Here is a 25561-nt window from a genome sequence, read left to right on the forward strand (position 1 = left end):
ATCAAAACAAGGAGAGATTCAACTCAGCATAATATACAGTGAAAGGTCATTTCCTTACTGGGATAATGATCTGACAATGAAATCTACTTGTTTTGGGTTTTTGGCAGCTATACAGACGATGCATTAGTCCTACAATTAGCACAATCATTCTGCCTCCACTGCACAAAGGACGAGAGGCCTCCTTTTGTTTGTTTACATTTTGTATGATCAACCGTGTGTTCAAGCAATCTGCATAAGTAGTCTGCCTTGATTGATTCTCAATGTGCCACGGCTGATAATGAGAAGCTGAAATAAGCAACTCTCGAACTCTATAAGCACCTCGCAAGTGCAGCCCAATAGTCACAGTTTCACTGTTATATTTTTATCTTCAACTCAAACGTCGCATCATGATATATATTTGGTTTCAAGATAGCCCCAAGCAGCAATGTACTCTCTTTTTACTCCGACCACATTATGTTGCCAAGAGAAATGAGCAGGGTTGTAGAAATACAACCTGCCAAGTTGAGAGAAACCTTAATTTAGAGGCGAGCCCCACTGGGAGTATATTCTCTTTTTATGCTTGACCCTTCAACCTCATTTTCCACTCCTGAAAGCTGATCCCTATCTCCACAAGGCTCATCCTCAAGGCATTGGGCAGCTCATGGAAGAAGAAAAAAAGGAGGGAAAAGGGAACTCGTGTCTCCCTGTATCTAATATATTCTCATGGTTCACAAGGTTCACTGAACCCTAGGTCAATCCTGATCATTTTCATTTAATCCTACCCATTACTGGTCAGTTCTCCATTTAAACTCAGTAATGTCCAGTTATTCCCAATAATTCCCTGTCAATCCCAGTAAACTCCCTCCTATGCAGGCCAGGGACAACCTGGACTCTGGAGGAGTTAGTCACTGGCTCAATCACACATGACAGAACCGCACAAGCTGTATATTTTCTGCGTGGGACGTGTGATTCGATATGAATGACTTAAAAGCCCCTGTGTAGTCGTGACTGCCTGCTCCCTTGAGTACAGTGGACGACGACGAAATGGCGGATGGGTGTTCGTATTCTCTGCAACTACCCCCCCCCCTTCTCACAAACTGTATCCTTGATCATCCTGTTGCTAAATTCTTTTTACGAGCTGCCTATTGACTCATATGGCAGCTGCAGTGGACTTTGAGGTCCACCTTGATTATTCAATACTGTATTTGCAGTGCCGCATTACTAATCTATCTTTCCTGTCTTTGTGATGAGTACATTAACCTCTGTGGAGTTGTGCCTCGCTGCACAATATGTTCCACACCACATCTTTAATCTGGTATTCTGTTGGGACTTTTGAGACGAATATATGAACATGTGAATAATACTAAGCAACAGGCTTCAATCCCGATGGTGTACTTCTAACAGAATGGCATGTACTGTAGGGCATCAATAAATGACATGTAATGAAAAGATGCCTCGAGTCCAGACCTATTGATTTTGGATTAATGCTTTATGCAGGGAGACATACTGTACTGTAGGCATGAAGAGAGGTTGATGGTGCTGATGATGACGTTAATACAATATTTTCAATATGTTCTTTGGCTAGCTGGAGAGAACGCTGATGATTACACTGATGATGTGTGATAGAACATAGTGTTTGTATCTCTATGGATGATGATAGTGGTGTAATTGATGATGACATTGATGACGACAATAATGACGACACTGGTGATGATGTCTATAGAGATACAGTCCATACCATAGAGATACAGTACATACAGTATTATACCAGTATAGTACTACATTTAATTCTATACTGAACAAAAATATAAATGCAACATGCAACAATTTAAAACGTGGGAAAAGTAAAGGGTTTTGAATACTTTCTGAAGACACTTAATAGAAACAAATACACTGAACAAAAATATAAATGTAACTTGCAACAATTTCGAAAATGTACTGAGTTACACTTCATATAAGGAAATCAGTCTATTGAAATGAATTAATTAGGCCCTAATCTATGGATTTCACATGACTGGGAACACAGATATGCATCTGTTAGTCACAGACACCTTAAAAAAAGGTAGGTGCGTGGATCAGAAAACCAGTCAGTATCTGGTATTTGCCTCATGCACCGCGACACATCTCCTTCGCAGAGCTGATCAGGCTGTTGATTGTGGCTTGTGGAATGTTGTACCACTCCTCTTCAATGGCTGTGCGAATTTGCTGGATATTGGTGGGAACTGGAACACGCTGTCGTACACGTCAATCCAGAGCATTCCCAACATGCTCAATGGGTGACATGTCTGGTGAGTATGCAGGCCATGGAAGAACTGGGACATTTTCAGCTTCCAGGAATTATGTACAGATACATGCGACATGGGGCTGTAGATTATCATGCTGAAACACAAGGTGATGCGGGTGGCGGATGAATGGCACGACAATGGGCCTCAGGATCTCGTCATGGTACGTATGTGCATTAAAATTGCCAGCGATAAAATGCAATTGTGTTCATTGTCCGTAGCTTGCCCATACCATAACCCCACCGCCACCATAGGGGACTCTGTTCACAACGTTGATATAAGCAAACCGCTCGCCCACACTGTGCCATACAGGTGGTTTGTGGTTGTCAGGCTGATTGGACGTACTGACAAATTCTCTAAAATGACCTTCGAGGCGGCTAATGGTAGAGAAATTAATATTCAATTGTCTGGCAACAGCTCTGGTGGACATTACTGCAGTCAGCATGCCAAATGCACGCTCCCTCAATACTTGAGACTTCTGTGGCATTGTGTTGTGCGACAACTGCACATTTTAGAGTGGCCTTATTGTTTCCAGCACAAGATGCACCTGTGTAATGATCATGCTGTTTAATCAGCTTCTTGATATGCCACACCTGTCAGGTAAATTGATTATTTTGGCAAAGGAGAAATGCTCACTAAAAGGGATGTAAAAACAATTGTGCACAAAATTTGAGAGAAATAAGCTTGGAATATATTCTATCAGCTAATGAAACATGAGACCAACATTTATTTACATGTTGTGTTTATATTTTTGTTCAGTGTATATTTAATTTTGTGACGATGTTGAGGCTCTTACCAGCTTGCCTTGGCAGCGTTGCGATCCCACTCCTTTCTCACACTTGTGGTGGATGCTCATCTTGCAGGCTTTGCAGCGAAGGCCATGCTTGGCTGTGTTGCCTGCCAGCATCACCACATGCTTGGAGGTGGTGCCTGTTGAAAACATTAATCTTTATGTGATGTGTTCAGAAATTATTTGGCTGAATGATCTACATTTTCCATTACACAGTTCATTCGGGAATTCCCATAGCAGAATAAAATTCCAAAACATAATTCATTCCGCATTTTCCATGACACAGTACAATTTCATGACTCAATTCACTCAGCATTTTTCATGACAGAAGAAAGGGGATTCAATCACAAATACAGTACCATGCCATGTCAAATCAAATCAAACTTTATTTATCACATGCGCTGAATACAACAAATGTAGACCTTACCGTGAAATGCTTACTTACAAGCTCTTAACCAACAGTGCAGTTCAAGAGGAGTTAAGAAAATATTTACCAAATAAACGAAAGTAAAACATTTTATTAAATAATATAAAGTAACAGAATAACATAACAATAACAATATATACAGGGGGTACCGGTTCCGAGTCAGTGAGCGGGGGTACAGGTTAATTTGTACATGTAGGAAGGGGTGAAGTGACTATGCATAGATAATAAACAGCGAGTAGCAGCAATGCACAAAACAAATGGAGGGGGCGGGGGGGGTCAATGTAAATAGTCTGGTGGCCATCTGATTAATTGTTCAGCAGTCTTATGGCTTGGGGGTACAAGCTGTTAAGGAGCCTTTTGGTCCTAGACTTAGCGCTCCGGTACCGCTTGCCGTGCAGTAGCAGAGAAAACAGTCTATGACTTGGGTCACTGGAGTCTCTGACAATTTTATGGTCATGATTGCTTTTACCAGACTACATGCAGAGGAATTCAGGACAGGTTAGTTAACTATCATTCTGTTGTAATCACAGTCATTGCTACTAAGTACTACTAAGACATTGCCCATTTGCAGTGCTGTCAATCTCAGCCACAGCAGCGTTCACCTTGAGAGTGCAGTGGACCAGACTTATCTAGACTTGTCTGTCTAGCTAAGGTAAATAAATCAAGTCTTCAATAAACAAAGGGAACAAATATGACCTCCCTCAACCCCAAACCATTTACCGCAAACTTCCTTTCTTAAACTTTGATTAAATTGGACCCAACTTAATCTAATACTCTTCTCCTCAGTGTCTAGATGCGCTTCCATTCACATTCAAAATCTTTCCCCTAGTCTGGCTACAACAAAAAAATATCCCCATGTGGAATTATACCTCCTGTCTCTGTGTCTAAACTGCCGCGTTTCATTGATGTATGAGTCACAGACGTTGGCATAAATGAAGATTAATTAGGCTTAATTGCGTTCGGAAGTTATGAAACAGACAGTGTGACTTTCTGTAAGCGAGAGAGAGAGAATTGTTTGGGTGAAGGAGCCCTGGTGATGATAGCAGATGCTTGGCACCATCTTTCTGACTGGCTTCCAAATTTTTATGAATGGTATTTTTTGGGTCGGGAATCAGCAGCACGCTTAGGCTGTCTGTAAATAAAGTTTTTTCCTAAAGACATTTGCCACTGATAACCTTATCACAGGGCTCACATTTTTAACCTTTGACCCTTGGAATGTCAGAGCAGAGGGTTGTTTCAGCCTCACTGAGGAAGGTTAGTACTTTTGAATGAAGATATAGATTAAATCCTTGCCACGTATACCATTCTAATGACATGTAGCATGTGGCTGGCCTGAAAAACTGCAGTTAACCACCACTGATTAAACGAAATGTCCTTAATACTGGATTTTATTATCTGTTATCTGTGTCTATATTTCCGTATCAACCCCTTTTCCTCTCTTTTCTGCCATGTTATTGATTGGCTTTGTAGAGTAGACTTCACAATAGCGTGTTCCTATGAAACCTAACTGATATTTAATTCCATCGACAATGGTGATCACGTAATAATATGCAACATATGAGTCTGTGATACAAAAATTACGTATTTACCTGGGTTATTTGATATTAATGGTTAACAATTAATATTGAACTAATAGTAAGACATTTCTGTCCTGTTAGTGTCTGTGTTCTTATGGTCGCCACTCTAGTTCCCTGGAGCTAATCTGGGCGTATGGTCACCAGAGATGGCTTGAGCTGACAAATTAGTTAAAGACTGCATTACATAAACAAGATGTGGTGGGTGTAACCGAGATAGAGATAGCCAGGAGGAGTTTAGAACAATTCCTAATTTTCTCTAAATCATCCTTACATCTGGGAAACTAAGCCAGGGTGGGGGTTAAGACAACAACCAACGTGCAGATAACAACAGGATGAACCCAGAGTGGCTTATCAAATCAAAATCAAATTTATTTATATACCCCTACTTACATCAGCTGATATCTCAAAGTGCTGTACAGAAACCCAGCCTAAAACCCCAAACAGCAAGCAATGCAGGTGTAGAAGCACGGTGGCTAGGAAAACTCCCTAGAAAGGCCAAAACCTAGGAAGAAACCTAGAGAGGAACCAGGCTATTTATTATTTTTTTATTTTTTATTTTACCGTTATTTTACCAGGTAAGTTGACTGAGAACACATTCTCATTTGCAGCAACGACCTGGGGAGTAGTTACAGGGGAGAGGAGGGGGATGAATGAGCCAATTGTAAACTGGGGATTATTAGGTGACCATGATGGTTTGAGGGCCAGATTGGGAATGAGGGGTGGCCAGTCCTCTTCTGGCTATGCCGGGTGGAGATTATAACAGAACATGGCCAAGATGTTCAAATGTTCATAAATGACCAGCATGGTCAAATATTAATAATCACAGTAGTTGTCGAGGGTGCAGCAAGTCAGCACCTCAGGAGTAAATGTCAGTTGGCTTTTCATAGCCGACCATTAAGAGTATCTCTACCGCTCCTGCGGTCTCTAGAGAGTTGAAAACAGCAGGTCTGGGACAGGTAGCACGTCCGGTGAACAGGTCAGGGTTCCATAGCCGCAGGCAGAACTGTTGATGCTCCTTGGTCTGCATGAGGGGGGTTGAACCAACCATGAATGAGCATTGTTAGTGTCAGCTATACATAGTACTCTGCATTTGTCACGTTCCTGACCTGTTTTCTCTTGTTTTGTATGTCTTTATTGGTCAGGGCGTGAGTGTTGGGTGGGTAGTCTATGTTTTGTATTTCTAGGTTGGTTTTTGTGTTCGGCCTGGTATGATTCTCAATTAGAGACAGGTGTGTATCGTTTGTCTCTAATTGAGAGTCATACTAAGGCAGCCAGGGTTTCACTGGGGTTTTGTGGGTGTTTGTTCCTGTGTCCACACATGGACGGTTGAAGGTTAGTCACGTTTGTTGTTTTGTAGTTTTGTAGTGTCTTGTTTGCTGTTTTCATTAAAAGATGGCTTATTTCCCTCAATCCGCATCTTGGTCCTATCCATGCTCCTCCTCGTCTAAGGGGGAGAACAACATTGACTGCCTTTACAGCATTTGTGTAAATGTTTGGTTACTCGGTCCAACACTCAAGGGTGGGGGGTCGACCAGCCTCATTATTGCAATAAATAATCGATATTAAATAAAGACGATTGTTTGAAGAAATGACCAAATCTCTTTCAGTACTGAATTTCCACGACAAGCCCCACTGTCATTTGCCATTTGTCTGGCAAAACGATTTGCTTCCAGTAATTGATTAATCAATGAGCACGTGCCCATGCAGCCCAGACACTGTGTGTGTGTGAATATGTGAACACACAAAAGCCTGATTGATTCCTTCACATCGCACCGAGGCAGAGTGAGCCCTGGTTTGTTTGAGTTCTGTTAGTGTCTATGTTGACTTACTGCACAGCCATCATTCATAATTTACAGTGGAATCTGGATTAGCGTTGAGATGTGATACAGGCCCAAATTACAGTAGTAAAATCTGATCCATAGGATGAGAGCTGAATATACAGGTGACGTTTGGAGAGGCCCTGTCCAGGCTAGACTGATGAGACTGTCTGTGTCTCTGCCTCCCGTCAAACTGAAATGATCCTTAATTAATGACTTGTTGACGTGACTCTCAACGCATCAGTGCTTGAATTGAGCTGGTGTACAGGGGTATGGACTACATCGGCGTACCAGCACCTAAAATGTAGAACTCCAAGAGCAGGAATGAACAAAACTGCAAAGAGCAACAGCCATAGTTCCCATTAAAAAACGGTCATATAGGTACACAGTAAAAGCAGTAAAACCAGTACTCAATGCCTTCCAAGCCATATGAGTTCACACAGTTGTAACACTTATTGAATATCTGCATACAAAACAATTTGTATATTGTAATTTCATACAAAGTTGTAAAGTACTGTCTATGAGCACCGACCTATAAAAAAGGTTAATGATGATGCAATTATCATCATAAATTACTTTTTTTCTTAACAGGTCATGAATGACTCAGCACACCTTCACATCCCCCATCCGTCCAAAACAACTTTAACCAGGGGGAAAAGATAGGTTCTTATCCTGCAGTCTGTCCTGTGTTGTTTGACTAAGCCTCATTAATAGACAACAACAGGAGTTGTTAGTGATACTGAGATGGAAACCAGAGGAATAGGATCCTTGTCAGATCACAATCAACAACAAGGCAACAAACAAACCAACAGCAACTGTAAACCAGAGGGGAACATGAGCCTTATAAACCTACACCTGTAGAGATTTTGTTCACGCAAAGTCAGGTTATTGATAGTCTTGTGCACTACAGTAGACTTCATAGGCCTGGCAAGGTTAGGTTACTGCTAGTGTCAAATGTCAAGGTTACAACAAAGTGAACTCATACTAGTATGACTTGGAAGGCATGGATTACTGTTTTTACTGCATTTACTGTGTACCCTTTATGACTGTTTTTAATAGGAACTGTGACTGGCCTTGATCACAATATATTGTGATAACTGCAATATCTATCTGGATAGCTTAGAGTGCCTGATTGACAGCATAGAAAACCAGTGTAGCCACTTGGAGACAATGAAACAGTAATCATTCACGTCTCTTCCTGTTGAACGCGGAACGAGGGGGAGCTTGGTTTGTTGTTTTTGAAAGTTTGTTGTTTATAAAAGTGTCTTGAAAAGTTTCTTAGTAGCTTGCTATCTTTTGAGTTTGGATCCCGCAACCCGGTTGGCATTAGTTGCTGGGACTGCTACTCTCTGTCCAGCACAGGAGGTTAGTGGCACCTTAATTAGGGAAACGGGCTCCATTCGTTCCATTCCAGCCATTATTATGAGCCGACCTCTCCTCAGCAGCCTCCACTGCTGTCCAGTGATCTTGCCGACCAAGGCCGGGTCTGAGGAGCTATTTAGTGTAGCTGCTAGCCAGCTGTTAGCTAGCTGCCTATCAAGCTAGCAGGGTTTTCTTGAGGGCTTGAATGCAGCCCACAACGCGGTTAGCCATTGTGGCTGGGACCACGGATTGTCCCGGGCTTGTGGCTATGTAGATCCCTGCTGTTTATTGTTTTCAATCTTCCCACGACCTGACCTGTCTGGAACTGCAAGGAGTAACAGCGCAACCTACTTTGCTACCATGACAAAGACCAAAGCCGGCAGGAGTACCATTGAGGACAGTGGTGTCTCTCTATCACAGGTGAAGGATCTTTTAAACGAACAAAAATAGTTCTACAAGCAGTTACAACAACAAGAAAATAGCTCCAAGTGTTTTGTCCAATTACTGGTGGAGTCAACTAATAAAAGAATGCACGACCTGACCAGAGAGGTCCAGGACCTGAAGAACAGTTTGCAGTTCTCCCAAGATGACAGCAATCTGTAAGTCATTGAGAGAGGACATCAGTTCTGTATGTGAATCCATGATAACAATGACAGAGAAATCAGATTATCTCGAGGTACAATCAAGGCGACACAACATTGTTGTGGACGGAATTGCAGAATCTCCACATGAGACCTGAGGACAAAGTGAGGGAAATTATCTCAGAGAAACTGAAGATGGACCACAGGAAGATTGAGGTAGAGCGCACCCACAGAACTGGAAAACCCACCACCGGGCCCAGGTGACAGGCCCGATAAGTGGTCAAGTTCCTGAGGTTCAAGGACAAGGTAGCTATTCTGGAAAGAGCCAAGAACATGAGAGGAACATACATCTTCCTCAATGAGGACTATCCTAAAGCTGTGCGCCAGAAGAGAAAATAACTTATCCCAGCCATGAAAGCTGCCATAGTGTGTGGGGTCATTGCTTGAATCCGCTATGACAGGCTCATTGCACACCCTCCCTCCCAAGAGACTGGAAGGGATGATAGAGCCAAGCTTATGGGTTCGTAGCTTCAACCCGCAGCACACACACACACACCAACTGATTAATGGAATGTATATTTTGTTTTCTTGCTTTGTTTTCTCTTTTCCATGTTATGTCTTTCTCTGATAAGCTACCCAGGAAAGGGCTGAAAATAGCCCATATTAATATATGTAGCCTTAGAAATAAGGCTACATATATAACATTCATATAATAGCCATTTCTGAGACTCACTTAGATAATTAATTTGATGATACAGCAGTAGCAATACAAGGATATAACATCTATACAAGAGACAGACATGCTTATGGGGGAGGTGTTGCTGTATATATTCACAGCCATATCCCTGCAATGCTTAGAGAAGATCTTATATCAAGGGTTATTGAAGTGTTGTGGTTACAGGTTCACTTTGCACATCTAAAGCCTTTTCTTTTGGGATCTTGCTATAGGCCACCAAGTGCTTACAGTCAGTATTCAAATAATGTGTGAGAAATGCTTGATAGTGTGTATGTGATGTAAACAGAGAGGTCTACTTTCTTGGGGACCTGAATATTGACTGGTTTTCATCAAGCTGTTTGCTCAAGAGGAAGCTTTTCAATGTAACCAGTGCCTATAATCTGTTTACAAACACTACAGGAACAAGATCATTCAAATGTATCAATCACAGTTTTATTAATACTGTACAACTTTGTTCTAAAGCTGTACTCATTGGATGCAGTGGCTATATCCAGGAAAGCCAAATTTCCAATAGCTGGGCCTAAAATAGTGCTGTGACTCTTATGTGGATGATGTTGAAGATATTTGTTGGTCTGATGTGATTAATAAGGAGCATCCAGGTGCTGCACTTGAGGAATTTATGAAATTGCTTCTTCCAATTATTGATAAACATGCACCTGTTAAGAAACTGACTGTTAGAACTGTTAAGGCTCCATGGATTGATGAGGAATTTAAAAACTGTATGGTTGAAAGAAATGAGGCAAAAGGAGTGGCTAATAAGTCTAGCTGCACAAATAACTGGCTGATTTACTGCAAATTGAAATATGATATGAGTAAACTCAACAAAAAGAAGAAGAAACTGTATTATCAAGCCAAGATAAATGATATAAAGAATGATGGAAAAAACGTTGGAGTACTTTAAATTAAATTATGGGCAGAAAGACAGCTAATGAAGCCACTGAAAATCCTAACAAAGAGCTCCAGTCTGTTTTGGAATGGGTGGCCAGTAAAAAAATGGTCCTGAACATCTGTAAAACTAAGAGCATTGTATTTGGTACAAATCATTCCCTAAATTAGACCTCAGCTCAATCAGGTAATGAATGGTGTCGCTGTTGAACAAGTTGATTATCTTGATTATTGTCCAGTCGTGTGGTCGAGTGCTGCAAGGAAAGACCTAGTTAAGTTGCAGCTGGCCCAGAACAGAGAAGCATGTCTTGCACTTCATTGAAATCAGAGGGCTAATATAAATACTATGCATGCCAGTATCTCTTGGCTAAGAGTTGAGGAGAGACTGACCGCATCACTTCTTCTTTTTATAAGAAACATTAATGTGTTGAAAATACCAAATTGTTTGCATAGTCAACTTACCCACAGCTCTGACACACACACTTATCCCATCAGACATGCCACCATGGAGTCTTTTCACAGTCCCCAAATCCAGAGCAAATGGAAGAAAGCATACAGTATTATAAAGAAACATTATTGCATGGAACTCTGTTCCATCTCATATTGCACAAATGAACAGCAAACCTGGTTTCAAAAGACAGATAAAGCGACACCTCACGGCACAACGCCTATCCCCTATTTGACCTAGATAGTTTGTGTGTATGTATTGATATGTAGTCTACGTGTGTCTTTTTTTTATTGATGTAGTTCTGTCCTTGAGCTGTTGTCTATTAATGTTCTGTATTATGTAATGTTTCATGTTTTGTGTGGACCCCAGCAAGAGTAGCTGCTGCTTTTGCAACAGCTAATGGGGATCCTTAAAAAATACCAAATATTACCAAAGGCCAAATTAAACCCTTGTCACACAGTTGTTGAATGGGGGTGCTTTCACTGACTCATTGTGAAAACATGGAAGAATGATGAGAACCCCTCACGCTGAATGAGATGAGTGCAGCTATAGAATGAGCCATGGTGCCCTGACCTGACCTGTTCACCGGACGTGCTACCTGTCCCAGGCCCGCTGTTTTCAACTCTCTAGAGACAGCAGGAGCGGTAGAGATACTCTCAATGATCGGCTATGAAAAGCCAACTGACATTTACTCCTGAGGTGCTGACCTGTTGCACCCTCGACAACTACTGTGATTATTATTATTTGACCATGCTGGTCATTTATGAACATTTGAACATCTTGGCCATGTTCTGTTATAATCTCCACCCGGCACAGCCAGAAGAGGACTGGCCACCCCTCATAGCCTGGTTCCTCTCTAGGTTTCTTCCTAGGTTTTGGCCTTTCTAGGGAGTTTTTCCTAGCCACTGTGCTTCTACACCTGCATTGCTTGCTGTTTAGGGTTTTAGGCTGGGTTTCTGTACAGCACTTTGAGATATCAGCTGATGTAAGAAGGGCTATATACATCAATTTGATTTGATTTGATTAGATTTAATTGTACTTTCTTGTCATTGATCTACATAAAATAATATATAATGTCAAAGTGAAAAGAACATTCTATTAAAAATAATAATATATATATATTTTTTTTTATAGAATGTTCTTTTCACTTTGACATTATATATTATTTTATGTAGATCAATGACAAGAAAGTACAATTAAATCTAATCAAAATGTATTTATATAGCCCTTCTTACATCAGCTGATATATATACAGTACCAGTCAAAAGTTTGGACACACCTACTCATTCAAGGGGTTTTCTTTATTTACTATTTTCTATATTGTAGAATAATAGTCAAGACATCAAAACGATGAAATAACACATATCAATCATATCAATCATGAATCATGTAGTAACCAAATCTAAATATATTTGATATTCTTCAAAGTAGCCACCCTTTGCCTTGATGACAGCTTTGCACACTCCTGGCGTAGAACATTCCGGAGCACCTTAGTAATGTCATTTACTCGAGCTCCGGGATAGGACAGTGTTTTTGCACCAGGAACAGTGACATTTCTTACCATGGAGCTGCCCAAAATCATGGTTGGCGAGAAGGACGAGGAAATCTGCCCACTTCCATGCTTCACAGGATTCGGAGAACCCTTTAAGGACGGGCGAGAGGCAGGATAACTTGAGCCCGTAGCTCCCAACGCCTGGTGCAGGCCTCTGACAGATGGAGAAGCCCCGCTCGATCCAGAGCAAGGACGGAAGGTTGCCGATGTCGACTTCGAAATTGTAGGGGAAGGAATAGGCACAGCGTTCGCAGACACAGGTACCCCCAGCGACGAAGGAGTAGGAAGATCAGGCTCCAGGGCAGCGAAACTATTCATTGTTTGTATCCGCTCCGGGCCTCTCGTTGGGAGTGTAGCCTACTTTGCGTGAGGACGCAGTCTTCGGATTCCACAGCTCGTGACATGCAACCATAGTTAATTGGCATGCTCCTCTTGCTGTGCTCCTTCAACTCCACTATCACATGGGGGAGGAGAGGCAGGAGATGGCTCCCCTGGCGATTGAACTCCGGGCAACACCAGCCAGTCGGACAATGACAAACGGCAAGGCAGAGATGCAGACAAGCGTGAACTCCGTCCAGCTACCGGTGTAGAAAAGGTAAACATTCCACTCTGCTTTTTCCCCAGTTTCTTACGTAGACTGGCGACCTGCTTGATCAAGGAAGCCACTTCAATCCTCGGCAACAATTGCTGCATTGGAACTCCGAGTGATCCAGCTTCTCCCAAAACAAAGCGTAGTAGATACAGCTCCTACAGCGCTGGAACCGTTCATTTACTTCTCCAGACAAAGAGGGCTCCATTGCACAACTCATCTGGGACTAACTTCTTTAGCTTGATGGCTAGCTAAGGTTAGCGGCTCTGTCAAGCAGGCTTCAAAATGTCTGTTAAGTGGGATTGCAGGACAAAAAAATGCGTTTCTAGCTGTTAAAAGCTAACCGCATCGCAGAATTCATGCAAAAACATGTTCAGGATTTACATTGGGGCAAAAAAGTATTTAGTCAGCCACCAATTGTGCAAGTTCTCCCACTTAAAAAGATGAGAGAGGCCTGTAATTTTCATCATAGGTACACTTCAACTATGACAGACAAAATTAGATTTTTTCCCCCAGAAAATCACATTGTAGGATTTTTTATGAATTTATTTGCAAATTATGGTGGAAAATAAGTATTTGGTCACCTACAAACAAGCAAGATTTCTGGCTCTCACAGACCTGTAACTTCTTCTTTAAGAGGCTCCTCTGTCCTCCACTCGTTACCTGTATTAATGGCACCTGTTTGAACTTGTTATCAGTATAAAAGACACCTGTCCACAACCTCAAACAGTCACACTCCAAGCTCCACTATGGCCAAGACCAAAGAGCTGTCAAAGGACACCAGAAACAAAATTGTAGACCTGCACCAGGCTGGGAAGACTGAATCTGCAATAGGTAAGCAGCTTGGTTTGAAGAAATCAACTGTAGGAGCGATTATTAGGAAATGGAAGACATACAAGACCACTGATAATCTCCCTCGATCTGGGGCTCCACACAAGATCTCACCCTGTGGGGTCAAAATGATATCACTCTTCCTCAAAGTTACGACGATCGTGACAGCGCCAAAGGCAAAAGATTCTGTGTTCTGTTGGGACAAACATTTTTACTCTTTGGCCTGAATTCAAAGCGCTATGTCTGTAAAAAAAAGGTAATACTCATCACTCGTCTAACACTATCTCTACCGTGAAGCATGGTGGTGGAAGCATCATGCTATGGGGATGCTTTTCAGCAGAAGGGACTGGCAGACTGGTAAGGATAGAGGGAACAATGAATGGAGCCAAATGCAGGCAAATCCTTGAGAAGATCCTAGACTGGAGCGAAGATTTATGTTCCATCGGGACAATGATCCCAAGCATACAGCCAAAGCAATGCTGGAATAGCTTCAGAACAAGAATGTAAAAGTCCTTGAATGAACCAGCCAAAGCCCAGACTTGAAAATCTGTGGAAAAATTTGAAGATTGCTGTTCACCGCCGCTGCCCATCTAACTTAACAGAGCTTGAGAAAGTCTCCAAGGACAAATGGTAGAAAATCCCCAAATCAATATGTGCAAAACAACCTACCCAAGACGACTCTAAACTGTAATCACTGCCAAAGGTGCTTCTAGAAAGTATTGACTCAGGGGTGTGAAACTTAAGTAAATTCTGTATTTCATTTTCAATAGATTTGCTAAAATATTTAAACATTTTGTCATTTTGTCATTATGGGGAATTGTGTGTAGACCTATTTAATCCATTTTGAAATCAGGCTGTAACAGAACAAAATGTGACTCACCACCTGGATTTGGTTTTATGTAGCAAAATTTGAAATTGTGTTTCTTACATTGGATAAAATTAGACTCAGAGCTACAAAATGGTATATCATACACTGCATTTGAGGAACAATGGGAAACTAATTATGCTTTGAAAATGTATACATTTGTCACGTTCCTGACCTGTTTTCTCTTGTTTTGTATGTGTTTATTGGTCAGGGCGTGAGCTGGGTGGGCATTTCTATGTGTTGTGTTTCTATGTTGGGTTAAAGGGTTAATTGACCTTGTATGGCTCTCAATCAGAGACAGGTGTTTTCGTTTTCCTCTGATTGAGAGACATACATAGGGAGGTTGTTTCTCACTGTTTGTTTGTGGGTGATTGTCGTCCGTGTCTGTACCATACGGGACTGTTTGGCTGTTCATTCGTTTGATGTAGTCTGTTCCTGTTTGTGAGTTCTACGTGTAGTTATGTAAGTTCATGTTCAGGTTTCGTCTACGTCGTTTTCTTATTTTGTAATTTTCCAAGTGTTTTCGTATTCGTCTTTGTCTTTCAATAAATTACATTATGTCATCATACCTTGCTGCGTATTGGTCCACCGATCCTTCTCTCCTCTCCTCGTCCGAGGAAGAGGAGGACGACAGCCGTTACAACATTTGCAAACTCACTTTTGAGAAAATGGCCGTTGAATGTTTTGGTATCTAGTGAAGAGCTATAATTTGTCAACACCCATTCAACATCGTTCACCCCCTCTTAAGCTTTAGCCCCACCCATCTCGTTCCGCTCTCACAACGTTTAGAGTGCACACTTGACGCTCTGGCCGATGATTTGTTTACCTCTGGATAACATGAAAACAGCCTAACCAGCTCTGCTGTCAACAATTTCATTACGCTTTTTTTGCCGACGTTTACTGACACCAACCATATTCAACGGGTGTTGTACACTTTAGCTTAAGACATGTAGCTAGCTAGCGAGGTAAACAATGAACCTAGCTTGGTAAACAACGTGTAAGATCACACACGTCACATAACGTCGACGTTAGCTAACGAGCCAGCCATTTAACGTTAGCTAGTTAAACAACAATGAACATAGTGCCAATCATGTTGTTACTACCCTGCATGACTATGGTGGAGGCTAACCAACCAGGTTCAATGTTGGCTAGCTAACTGTAGGCTCAAACTAACAAAGAAAATGGCTCTGGGATACGAATAATAACGTCATACACGTAACGTTAGCTAGGGAGCCAGCCAGCTAACGTTAGCTAGCTAACAGTACACTTTTAGCTTAAAATATCTAGCTATCTAGCTAGGTAAACAATGAACCTAGCTAGGTAAACAACATGTAAGATCACACACGTCACGTAACGTTAGTTAACGAGCCAGCCAGCTAACATTAGCTTGTTAAACAACAATGAACAGAGTGTCAAATCACGTTGCTTTTCCTTCACTCTGCGGTCCAACTCATCTCAAACCATCTCAATTGGGTTGAGGTCAGGTGATTGTGGAGGCCAGGTCATCTGATGCAGCACTCCATCACTTTCCTTCTTGGTCAAATAGCCCTTACACAGCCTGAAGGTGTGTTGGGTCATTGTCCTGTTGAAAAACTAATTATAGTCCCACCAGAAAATTACACCCACACCATCACCACACCTCCTCCATGCTTCACAGTGGGAACTACACATGGGGAGATCATCCGTTCATATACTCTGTGTCTCACAAAGACAAGACGGTTGGAACCAAAAATCTCAAATTTTGACTCCAGAACAAAGAACAGATTTCCACCGATCTAATGTCCATTGCTCGTGTTTCTGGGCCCAAGCAAGTCTCTTCTTCTTATTGGTGTCCTTTAGTAGTGGTTTCTTTGTAGCAATTAGACCATGGAGGCCTGATTCACACAGTCTCCTCTGAACAGTTGATGTTGAGATGTGTGTGTTACTTGAACTCTGTAAAGAATTTATTTGGGCTGCAATTTCTGAGGCTGGTAACTCTAATGAACTTATCCTCAAGTCTTAATTTCCTGTAGCGGTCCTCATTAGAGCCAGTTTGATCATAGTGCTTGATGGTTTTTGCGACTGCACTTGAAGAAACACTCAAAGTTCTTAATTTTCCAGATTGACTGACATCATTTTTTTTAAGTAATGATGGACTGTTGTTTCTCTTTGCTTATTTGAGCTGTTCTTGCCATAATATGGACTTGGTTTTTACCAAATAGGGCTATCTTCTGTATACCACCCCTACCTGAACTGATTGGCTCAAACGCATTAAGAAGGAAAGAAATTCCACAAATTAACTTTTAACAAGGCACGCCTGTTAATTGAAATGCATTCCAGGTGACTACCTCATTTAGCTGGTTGAGAGAATGCCAAGAGTGTGCAAAGCTGTCATCAAGGCAAAGGGTGGCTACTTTGAAGAATATAAAATATCTTTTTGATTTGTTGAACACTTTTTTTGTGTTATTTCATAGTTTTGATGTCTTCACTATTATTCTATAATGTAGAAAATAGTAAAAATAAAGAAAAACCTTTGAATGAGTAGGTGTGTCCAAACTTTTGACTGGTACTGTATTTATCACCCCAGAATGGCCGTTATTCCAGAGGCGCAATATTTTTTTTATGATGCATTTGGTGATGTTCAATTAATTCGCACAAAACGTATAAACAAAAGCATTCACTGTGAAAGTCGATACATGTAGGCCCTTCATATATATGCTATGCGCAGCACATTAAATGTATTGAATTCAATAAAACAAGACTTGTGACTGTCGAATTTGTATAGAGTCTCACAATCATCACACATAACATAACACTGCTATCATCCTCTTTTACCACTTCACCAAATATTTTCCAAATATTACTTTTATAGCTCTCCTTTCTCTTTATTTTAACTCTCCTTTTGCCGCTTTTGTTTTATTGAATTAAACTTCGACAATGTCTTTTTGCATCCGTGGATTGACGTAAACTTTTTCTGCCCTTCCCAAAAGCATTATTTGGCGATTGGCTGTGTAGGCTATTTGGCGCTCATACAGTTAAACCCTGAAGTTTAGGCTTATGCAGTAATACCAGATAGCCTAAAGTAATGAAATAAAAACCTCAATGTAGCCTATGTAAATTGCACAATAATTATACTTTTTTATATGTTTTTGAAGGTATTGTTTCTCTTTATTCAACCCGTACGCTACCCACCCGCCCTTTAGCCTCACAATATTTATTGACCCTAAACCCATCTGCCCAGCGACTGCAGGTTGAGTCAACCCGCGCATAACTGGTCTCCATACATGCCTTATAAGCTGCATTAAGTCTGTTTGTTCAATACTCATACACACACGCATACACGCATAGCTTACAGCTAGAATATTATTCATATCGAGGCATTCAGTAAAAGCTGGACGATTATTTATCACCTCTTTTCAACTGTAAATTACTTTCCACCCTCTGTCACCCCCCTATAACTCTCCTATTCACTCCCCAGTAACAAGGTAGACGTTTATTTAATAGGTAATTTGCAGCAAGGCCCTTTAATCAATAACCGAGTAACGTGCAGTGCTCAATCAGAGGCAACTAATCTGCTGTGGAGTTCCCATCACGTTCAATAAGAGAGACTTTAATGGCCAAGGCCTACACCGCGGAACGCAAGGAGCCTTCTAGTCAATTAAATGGCTTTTTGAAAAGCCGACTGTAGCTTATTTCCACCAAAATTTGAGGGAGCAACGCACAAGACATCTTTCAAGTGCTTGGGGCCAGTCAGAAAAATAATATCACCTTTAGAGAGAGAGAGAGAGAGAGGTGGCGAGAGAGGGCTAGATAGTATAGCATGGACTTTTCTGAAATATTTTTTTGCGACAAAAGCAAAAAGTGCAAACAGGGTGTTGTTGACTCCATCAAACCATCATGGTCACCTAATAATCCCCAGTTTACAATTGGCTCATTCATCCCCCTCCTCTCCCCTGTAACTATTCCCCAGGTCGTTGCTGCAAATGAGAACGTGTTCTCAGTCAACTTACCTGGTAAAATAACGGTAAAATAAAAATAAAAAAATAAATAAACTCCTGGCAGAGAATTCTCAACAGGTGTTCTAATACGGCTTACTTCCAGCTATCTACAGTCTAGACAGGATTTAGAGATGCATTGATCACTGAGGAATGTTCATCAGGCCCCTTAATTGATGCATAGCATCAACAGTGAAGAGGTGACTCCGGGATGCTGGCCTTCTAGGCAGAGTTCCTCTGTCCAGTGTCTGTGTTCTTTTGCCCATCTTAATCTTTTCTTTTTGTTGGTCAGTCTGAGATATGGCTTTTTCTTTGCAACTCTGCCTAGAAGGCCAGCATCCCGGAGTCGCCTCTTCACTGTTGATGTTGAGACTGGTATTTTGCAGGTACTATTTAATGAAGCTTCCAGTTGAGGACTTGTGAGGCGTCTGTTTCTCAAACTAGAAACTCTAATGTACTTGTCCTCTTGCTCATTTGTGCACAGGGGCCTCCCACTCTTCTTTCTATTCTGGTTAGAGCCTGTTTGCGCTGTTCTGTGAAGGGAGTTGTACACAGCGTTGTACGAGATCTTCAGTTTCTTGGCAATTTATCGCATGGAATAGCCTTAATTTCTCAGAACAAGAATAGACTGACGAGTTTCAGAAGAAAGTCTTTGTTTCTGGCCATTTTGAGCCTGTAATCGAACCCACAAATGCTGATGCTCCAGATACTCAACTAGTCTAAAGACGGCCAGTTTTATTGCTGTTTTAATCAGAACAACAGTTTTCAGCTGTGTTAACATAATTGCAAAAGGGTTTTCTAATGATCAATTAGCCTTTAAAAATTATAAACTTGGATTAGTTAACACAACGTGCCTTTGGAACACAGGAGTGATGGTTGCTGATAATGGGCCCCTGTACGCCTATGTAGATATTCTATTAAATATCTGCCGTTTCCAGCTACAATAGTCATTTACAACATTAACAATGTTTACACTGTATTTCTGATCAATGTTATTTTAATGGACAAAAAATTTGCTTTTCTTTCAAAAACAAGGACATTTCTAAGTGACCCTAAACTTTGAACGGTAGTGTACGTAATAACAAAGCACTTTTTACATAATAATAAAGCACTATTGTTCCTCAAAAACTCAGAGAGGAAACAAATGATCCATTCCCCTGGTACTCCCATCTCCCCAACACATCAAACAACACCAAAAGCACGTGGTCCCTACCTACCGTCTGTTTTGTTTTATTGGCTAGCTGAGAGGCTGTCAAACACTGGCTTAGCAGATGGTCTGAAGCGACCCTCATTACTACCTTGTTACATAAGCTCCCGGTGGTCCCTGCCTGCATGGTGCCTAACAAGGGGGCAAGGAAGGTGGAGCATCTGTTTGGGGACCGCCATATGGAACTGTACTGCATGTCAGACACTGAGAGAGACCGACTGACCTCTTTCACTAAGCACCCTGTTCATACTGCAGCTCCTGGACAGCTCTGACACATTTCCGCTGTCGGGCTGTTCCTACGGGAATGAAGCTAGTGGTTAAGTATGACTCTATGACACTTGTGACCGCCTGACACATTTTGATGGATAGAACTACAGCTCACCGAGAAAGGGGTGGTTTCATAACAATGCTTTCCCTTAATCATTGGAATACCATATGCAGTAATTACAGAGGAGCATTTCAAAACATCAACGAGAGTCACTGGATAAGTGACACCTTCCAGATCATCTGCATTGAGGTTTTTTCTGCAATACAATGCGGTGCAAATGTTTATTTGGGTTGGAAGGTTGACCATTACCTACGATCATGTGGTTGCAGACGTCGCAGAAGATGGGCTTCTTAAAGATGTGCTCCATGAAGCCGTGTCCGGTGGGGTCGATGGCGAGGGGGTGGCGTCCCGGGGAGTAGACCAAGGAAGGGGGGGCACATGGGATAGCCGGGGGCGCATTAGAGATCACCAGGTTGGAGGTTGAGCGAGGGGGGGCATGGTGGACAGGGTGGACGGGATTGGCCACCGTAACTCCGATGATGCTCATTTGGCCTGTGATGCTGCTGTTGTCCGAGAGCAGCTCTGTCGACAGCTTGGCATCACTGTTGTTGCGCTGAAAGAAATTGTCTGCGCTCTTGCTGCGCATTCTCTTGGTTTTGAAGGAAAAGGAGCGCTTCAACTTTTGCATCTGGAGAGAGAGAGAGAGAGAGAGAGAGAGAGAGAAGCTTGAGAAGAAATTGACTATAGTCCCATCATAATATATTAAAGCATGTTTATTACATACCGTACAGTATGTATCAAATTCAGTCAATCTTACCCATACATACTACAGTCATGAGCATCTTTGCTCCTGAAACTTCCATCACTATACGCATTGCATCTGTACAAGGTTCCGTAAAGTCCTGTTCTGCACTATTACTCCTTATGACTTCTCAATGGGCTGTTCCAAGAAAACTAACATTTAGTCTTGCTTCAACTGAAAGAGACAACCATTCATGAACTTTCATTCATTTGTAGCTTTCTGATGCTCAATATTGCCCACTTACATTGCCAGGGCAACCTGATTTTGTTGTTGTTGTGAAAACTCTGTATACAGTAGGTCCGGTCCCCTACCTCGAAAGGAAATGCAATTTCCTGGGTTAGGCTATGCATCATGGAGGTAGCTTATCATTTCTACCATGCTGGGCGGCAATTCCGTGCCAAACCTGAATCAATTTCATTACTGCTTCTCTTTTTTAAACTATAATTTATAGAGCAACCCTGGAGACAGGAAACAGCTCCTCTACAACATCTAGAAAATGTATTTCCTCATCTTGAAGGACTTATCGTTTACTACGCTCCCACTTGGGTCATGACAAAGTCTCAACCGAATGATTCTCCAACAAACGATCATTTCATTGCTTCCGAATCTGTCCAGTCAGTGCCTGCAGCGTCACATTGTAAATAATAATTTGTTCTTAACTGACTTGCCTATTTAAATAAAGGTTAAATAAAATAAAAAATAAATTATGGTGAATGACGGTCATAGAATGGTCTCATAAAAACATGATGTTCAATTACACAGGACAGGGTTGGCTCTGTAATGGGGTCCCAACACCAGGGTGAATTGAGTGCCTATTTTCTGCTTGCTATTTAGGTGCATTTGTCACTGCTGTTCAATCGAGTACAGGCTTAACTGAATGAACAACAAAGACGGAATGCAATATGACATTTTATTAAATAGTTTGGGGAATGACCTCGTTTCCGAGGGAAAATCCTCGATGCCAGATGATGTGATGGCAGGTAGCCCTATGCAGGGCTGCTGGCATCGAAGCCTCCCGCCCGCTGGGGTAAAGGAGTTCCAGTGACGGGCCTTAAGATTAATATAGCTGCTGGTGGTGGGGAAGTGGATGGTTGTTGAAAATTGTTGCTAACAAACAGCAAGTGATAGAACATGGGTAAGTTGCCATACAGTATAAATACATCCCAAGAATTACACCCATTGGTTGAGAAAGAGGAAGGTGATAATTGCAAGGTTAAACAGTGTGAGGAATGTGGATTATTGTGCTGTGTTATAGGCTATAAGGTAAGTAGGTGAATGACATTCCGCACATGGCTAATAGGAAAGAGGAGAAGAAACAAGACGCTATTTTGATGATGATACATTTGTATTCATTCCCAATATGCCCGTGGAATAGGAAACAAAGTGAATTATGTTATGCTTCAGACCAGCCTTCATGATTGAACTTATGTAAACTACATTTGATCTGGTTTTATTAGATTGGCCTCAACAATGATTTCTAGGTTACATGACTGGAAAGTGTTGAGGTTAACACACATAAGCCTATACAGTCAGAGGATCATTAATGTTTGTTAAGTTGAAATCACCTGGGGTGATCAATGATTGTATAACAGTTCAAATCAACTGAGTGGCCTTGTGGCAGCAAGTGTATGATCATGACCTATTGATTACTCAGGTCAATCTGGAAACAATCAATCCAGCCCTCTACCACCCACACATCACGGTACTCTGGGAATTCACTGAAGCTTTGATGTAGCCTAGCCTTCACTCTAGGAGATGGTGATTAGGAAAGAAAATACCTATCGATAATGTTCAGAAACACACAACGTTCTCACTGAGAAACGCTACCTTTCCTGTTTGTTTACCTTTTTAGTAATGAGATGTAAATGAAACTACGGTCGAGATAAAAAAAATTGGCATACATTGTGGCATCTTGAAAGTCAAATTGTAACGTTATCTCTCTTTCCATTTCGATTCAAGTCTAATTGAATTAAACAGATAAGGTGGGGTAAGACATGAGCTGATAACTTATCTAAGGAATACCTGTTTTCCATTTCAATAGGGCCTGGCTGAGAAGTATAATCATAAAAGCAATGTCTAGCATTGTCTAGCTACAGGAGCATTATCATTGAATTTTGCTCTTTTTTCTCTACTAAGACCAGAGAGCGACATAATACAGTAGACATTAGTACTTTATGAGCATACAATGCATGTGTGTTACCCAAGAAAAGCACATTTTTGTCCATTAAAATAACATCAAATTGATCGGAAATACAGTGTAGACATTGTTAATGTTGTAAATGACTACTGTAGCTGGAAACGGCTGATTTTATATGGAATATATACAGTACATAGGCGTACAGAGGCCCATTATCAGCAACCAGCATCCCGGAGTCGCCTCTTCACTGTTGACGTTTAGACTGGTGTTTTGCGGGTACTATTTAATGAAGCCGCCAGTGGAGGACTTCTGAGGTGTCCGTTTCTCAAACTAGACACTCTAATGTACTTGTCCTCTTGCTCAGTTGTGCACCGGGGCCTCCCACTCCTCTTTCTATTCTGGTTAGATCCAGTTAGCACTGGAATAGCCTTCATTTCTCAAAACAAGAATAGACTGACGAGTTTCAGAAGAAAGTCTTTGTTTCTGGCCATTTTGAGCCTGTAATCAAACCCAAATGCTGATGCTCCAGATACTCAACTAGTCTAAAGAAGGACAGTTTTATTGCTTCATTAATCAGAACAACAGTTTTCAGTTGTGCTAACATAATTGCAAAAGGGTTTTCTAATGATCAATTAGCCTTTTAAAATGATAAACTTGGATTAGCTAACACAACATGCCATTGGAACACAGGAGTGATGATTGCTGATAATGGGCCTCTGTATGCCTATGTAGATATTCCATTAAAAATGTGCCGTTTCCAGCTACAATAGTCATTTACAACATTAAAAATGTCTACACTGTATTTCTGATCCATTTGATGTTATTTTAATGGACAAAAATGTGATTTTCTTTCAAAAACAAAGACATTTCTAAGTGACCCCAAACTTTTGAACGGTAGTGTATAAAAAAATATATTGTCCACTCTCACCCTCTCTCCTTCCCTCAGTAAGGGGATGATCTGTCTGTGTTATGATTAAGTCACAGAGCTACTATGGAATTAAATAGAACATTTACTGTACCTCAATTCTAAAACGATTTGACATGCATTACATTGTATAGAAAACATTTGCACCTATATATTGCTTCCCAACTATGAAAAATGAAACAAACGACTTTCTGGATGAAGAGCTTTCAGCTATTTCTATTACTAAACAATGAAGGCTCAAGGATGCAATGTTCTCTTTCTCAAGACTGGAAATTAACATAAAGGTTGTCAGCATAATAAGAAAATAAATGCATCAAGCAACACCAGACTGTCAGTGCACCATTGGGAAATAGCTGGCTGTTGATACGGGATCTGTCACAAGAGCAATAGCCACATGGACAAGCTTAAAAGGAGCCATGAGAAGGGGGGGAGGATTTCAAGCTAAAACCTAATTTACCAAAAACACCTCAGGGAATATGATGAATTTTGATTTTCCCAAGGAAGCTTAAATAGTGTTTGTCATTAAGACTATACAAAATGAGAGTTTTAGCAAAGATACTGATGCAAGTTTTGATAGGGCACTTAACTTTTCTTACTTTATGAACCCCAACTTTTCCTTAAAAGGAAAAACCATAAAAGTCACATTCAAATGAATGAAAGAGTCCCTATATGGTGTCTTCAAAAAAGTAGCCTAGCTTCTTTCTCTGCGACTTCATGAACATATATTACAAATGGTTTATTATGCATTTTGAGTGAAATCAACAGTCTGTGCCATGTGCATTGTTGAATCACCCATGTGAGGTATGGTTCCATGCACTACTCTGACCTTCTAGAATGCTCTAGAACCCTCAAACTCAACTCTGGACCTCGAAGCCAGTTCCACTGCATTTTTTTTATTGTTCCTCTCTAATCAGGGACTGATTTAGACCTGGGACACCAGGTGGGTACAATTAATTATCAGGTAGAAAAAAAAACCAGCAGACTCCGGACCTCGTAGGGTAAGAGTTGAATACCCCTGCCCTAGAGTATCAAGGGAATTCTGAGAGCAGGCCAGTAACCGAAAGGTTGCTGGATCGAATCCCCGAGCTGACAAGGTAAAAATCTGTTGTTCTGAGCAAGGCAGTTAATCCACTGTTCCCCGGGCGCCAATGTCGATTAAGGCAGCTCTCTCTGATTCAGAGGGGTTGGGTTAAATGCTTTTCCCTTTCTAAGATATTATTTCTGATTATTAAAGAGTATAATGGCACCTGGCTAAATAGTTCATTATCCATTTAGAAAGCAATCAACATACTCAAAGTCATGCACCTCTCAAAGGAACCCAACCATAGCATCCCAACTGAGACACCTGGAAGCAAGTAGTACAGTTGCTTGCCCACAGCTGCTAACTATGCCAGGATACCTACCACGAATCCCTTCAAATCGCACAGTCTAGTGACCACATTTACTGATGTGTAGGGATAGGGAGTGCTACAGTAATGTAACAATGAAAGGGAAAGAGTTCTCATTTTGCCATCGCCGGAGCAACTG

General features: G+C 41.3%; 1 protein-coding gene across 1 annotated transcript in view; it reads right to left on the reverse strand.

Moving 5' to 3' along the window:
- LOC129812625 (SH3 and cysteine-rich domain-containing protein-like) overlaps window positions 1–25561 on the reverse strand; it is a 90773-nt gene that overhangs the window by 63737 nt on the left and 1475 nt on the right. The window contains exons 2-3 of the mRNA XM_055864353.1: window positions 20480–20858; window positions 3058–3191 (exon numbers count right to left, since the gene is read on the reverse strand). Coding sequence (XP_055720328.1) covers window positions 3058–3191; window positions 20480–20858 — 513 coding nt within the window. The remainder of the gene's footprint in view (window positions 1–3057; window positions 3192–20479; window positions 20859–25561) is intronic.

The sequence above is a fragment of the Salvelinus fontinalis genome, chromosome 16 (assembly GCF_029448725.1).
Source record: "Salvelinus fontinalis isolate EN_2023a chromosome 16, ASM2944872v1, whole genome shotgun sequence".
NCBI lineage: Eukaryota > Metazoa > Chordata > Actinopteri > Salmoniformes > Salmonidae > Salvelinus > Salvelinus fontinalis.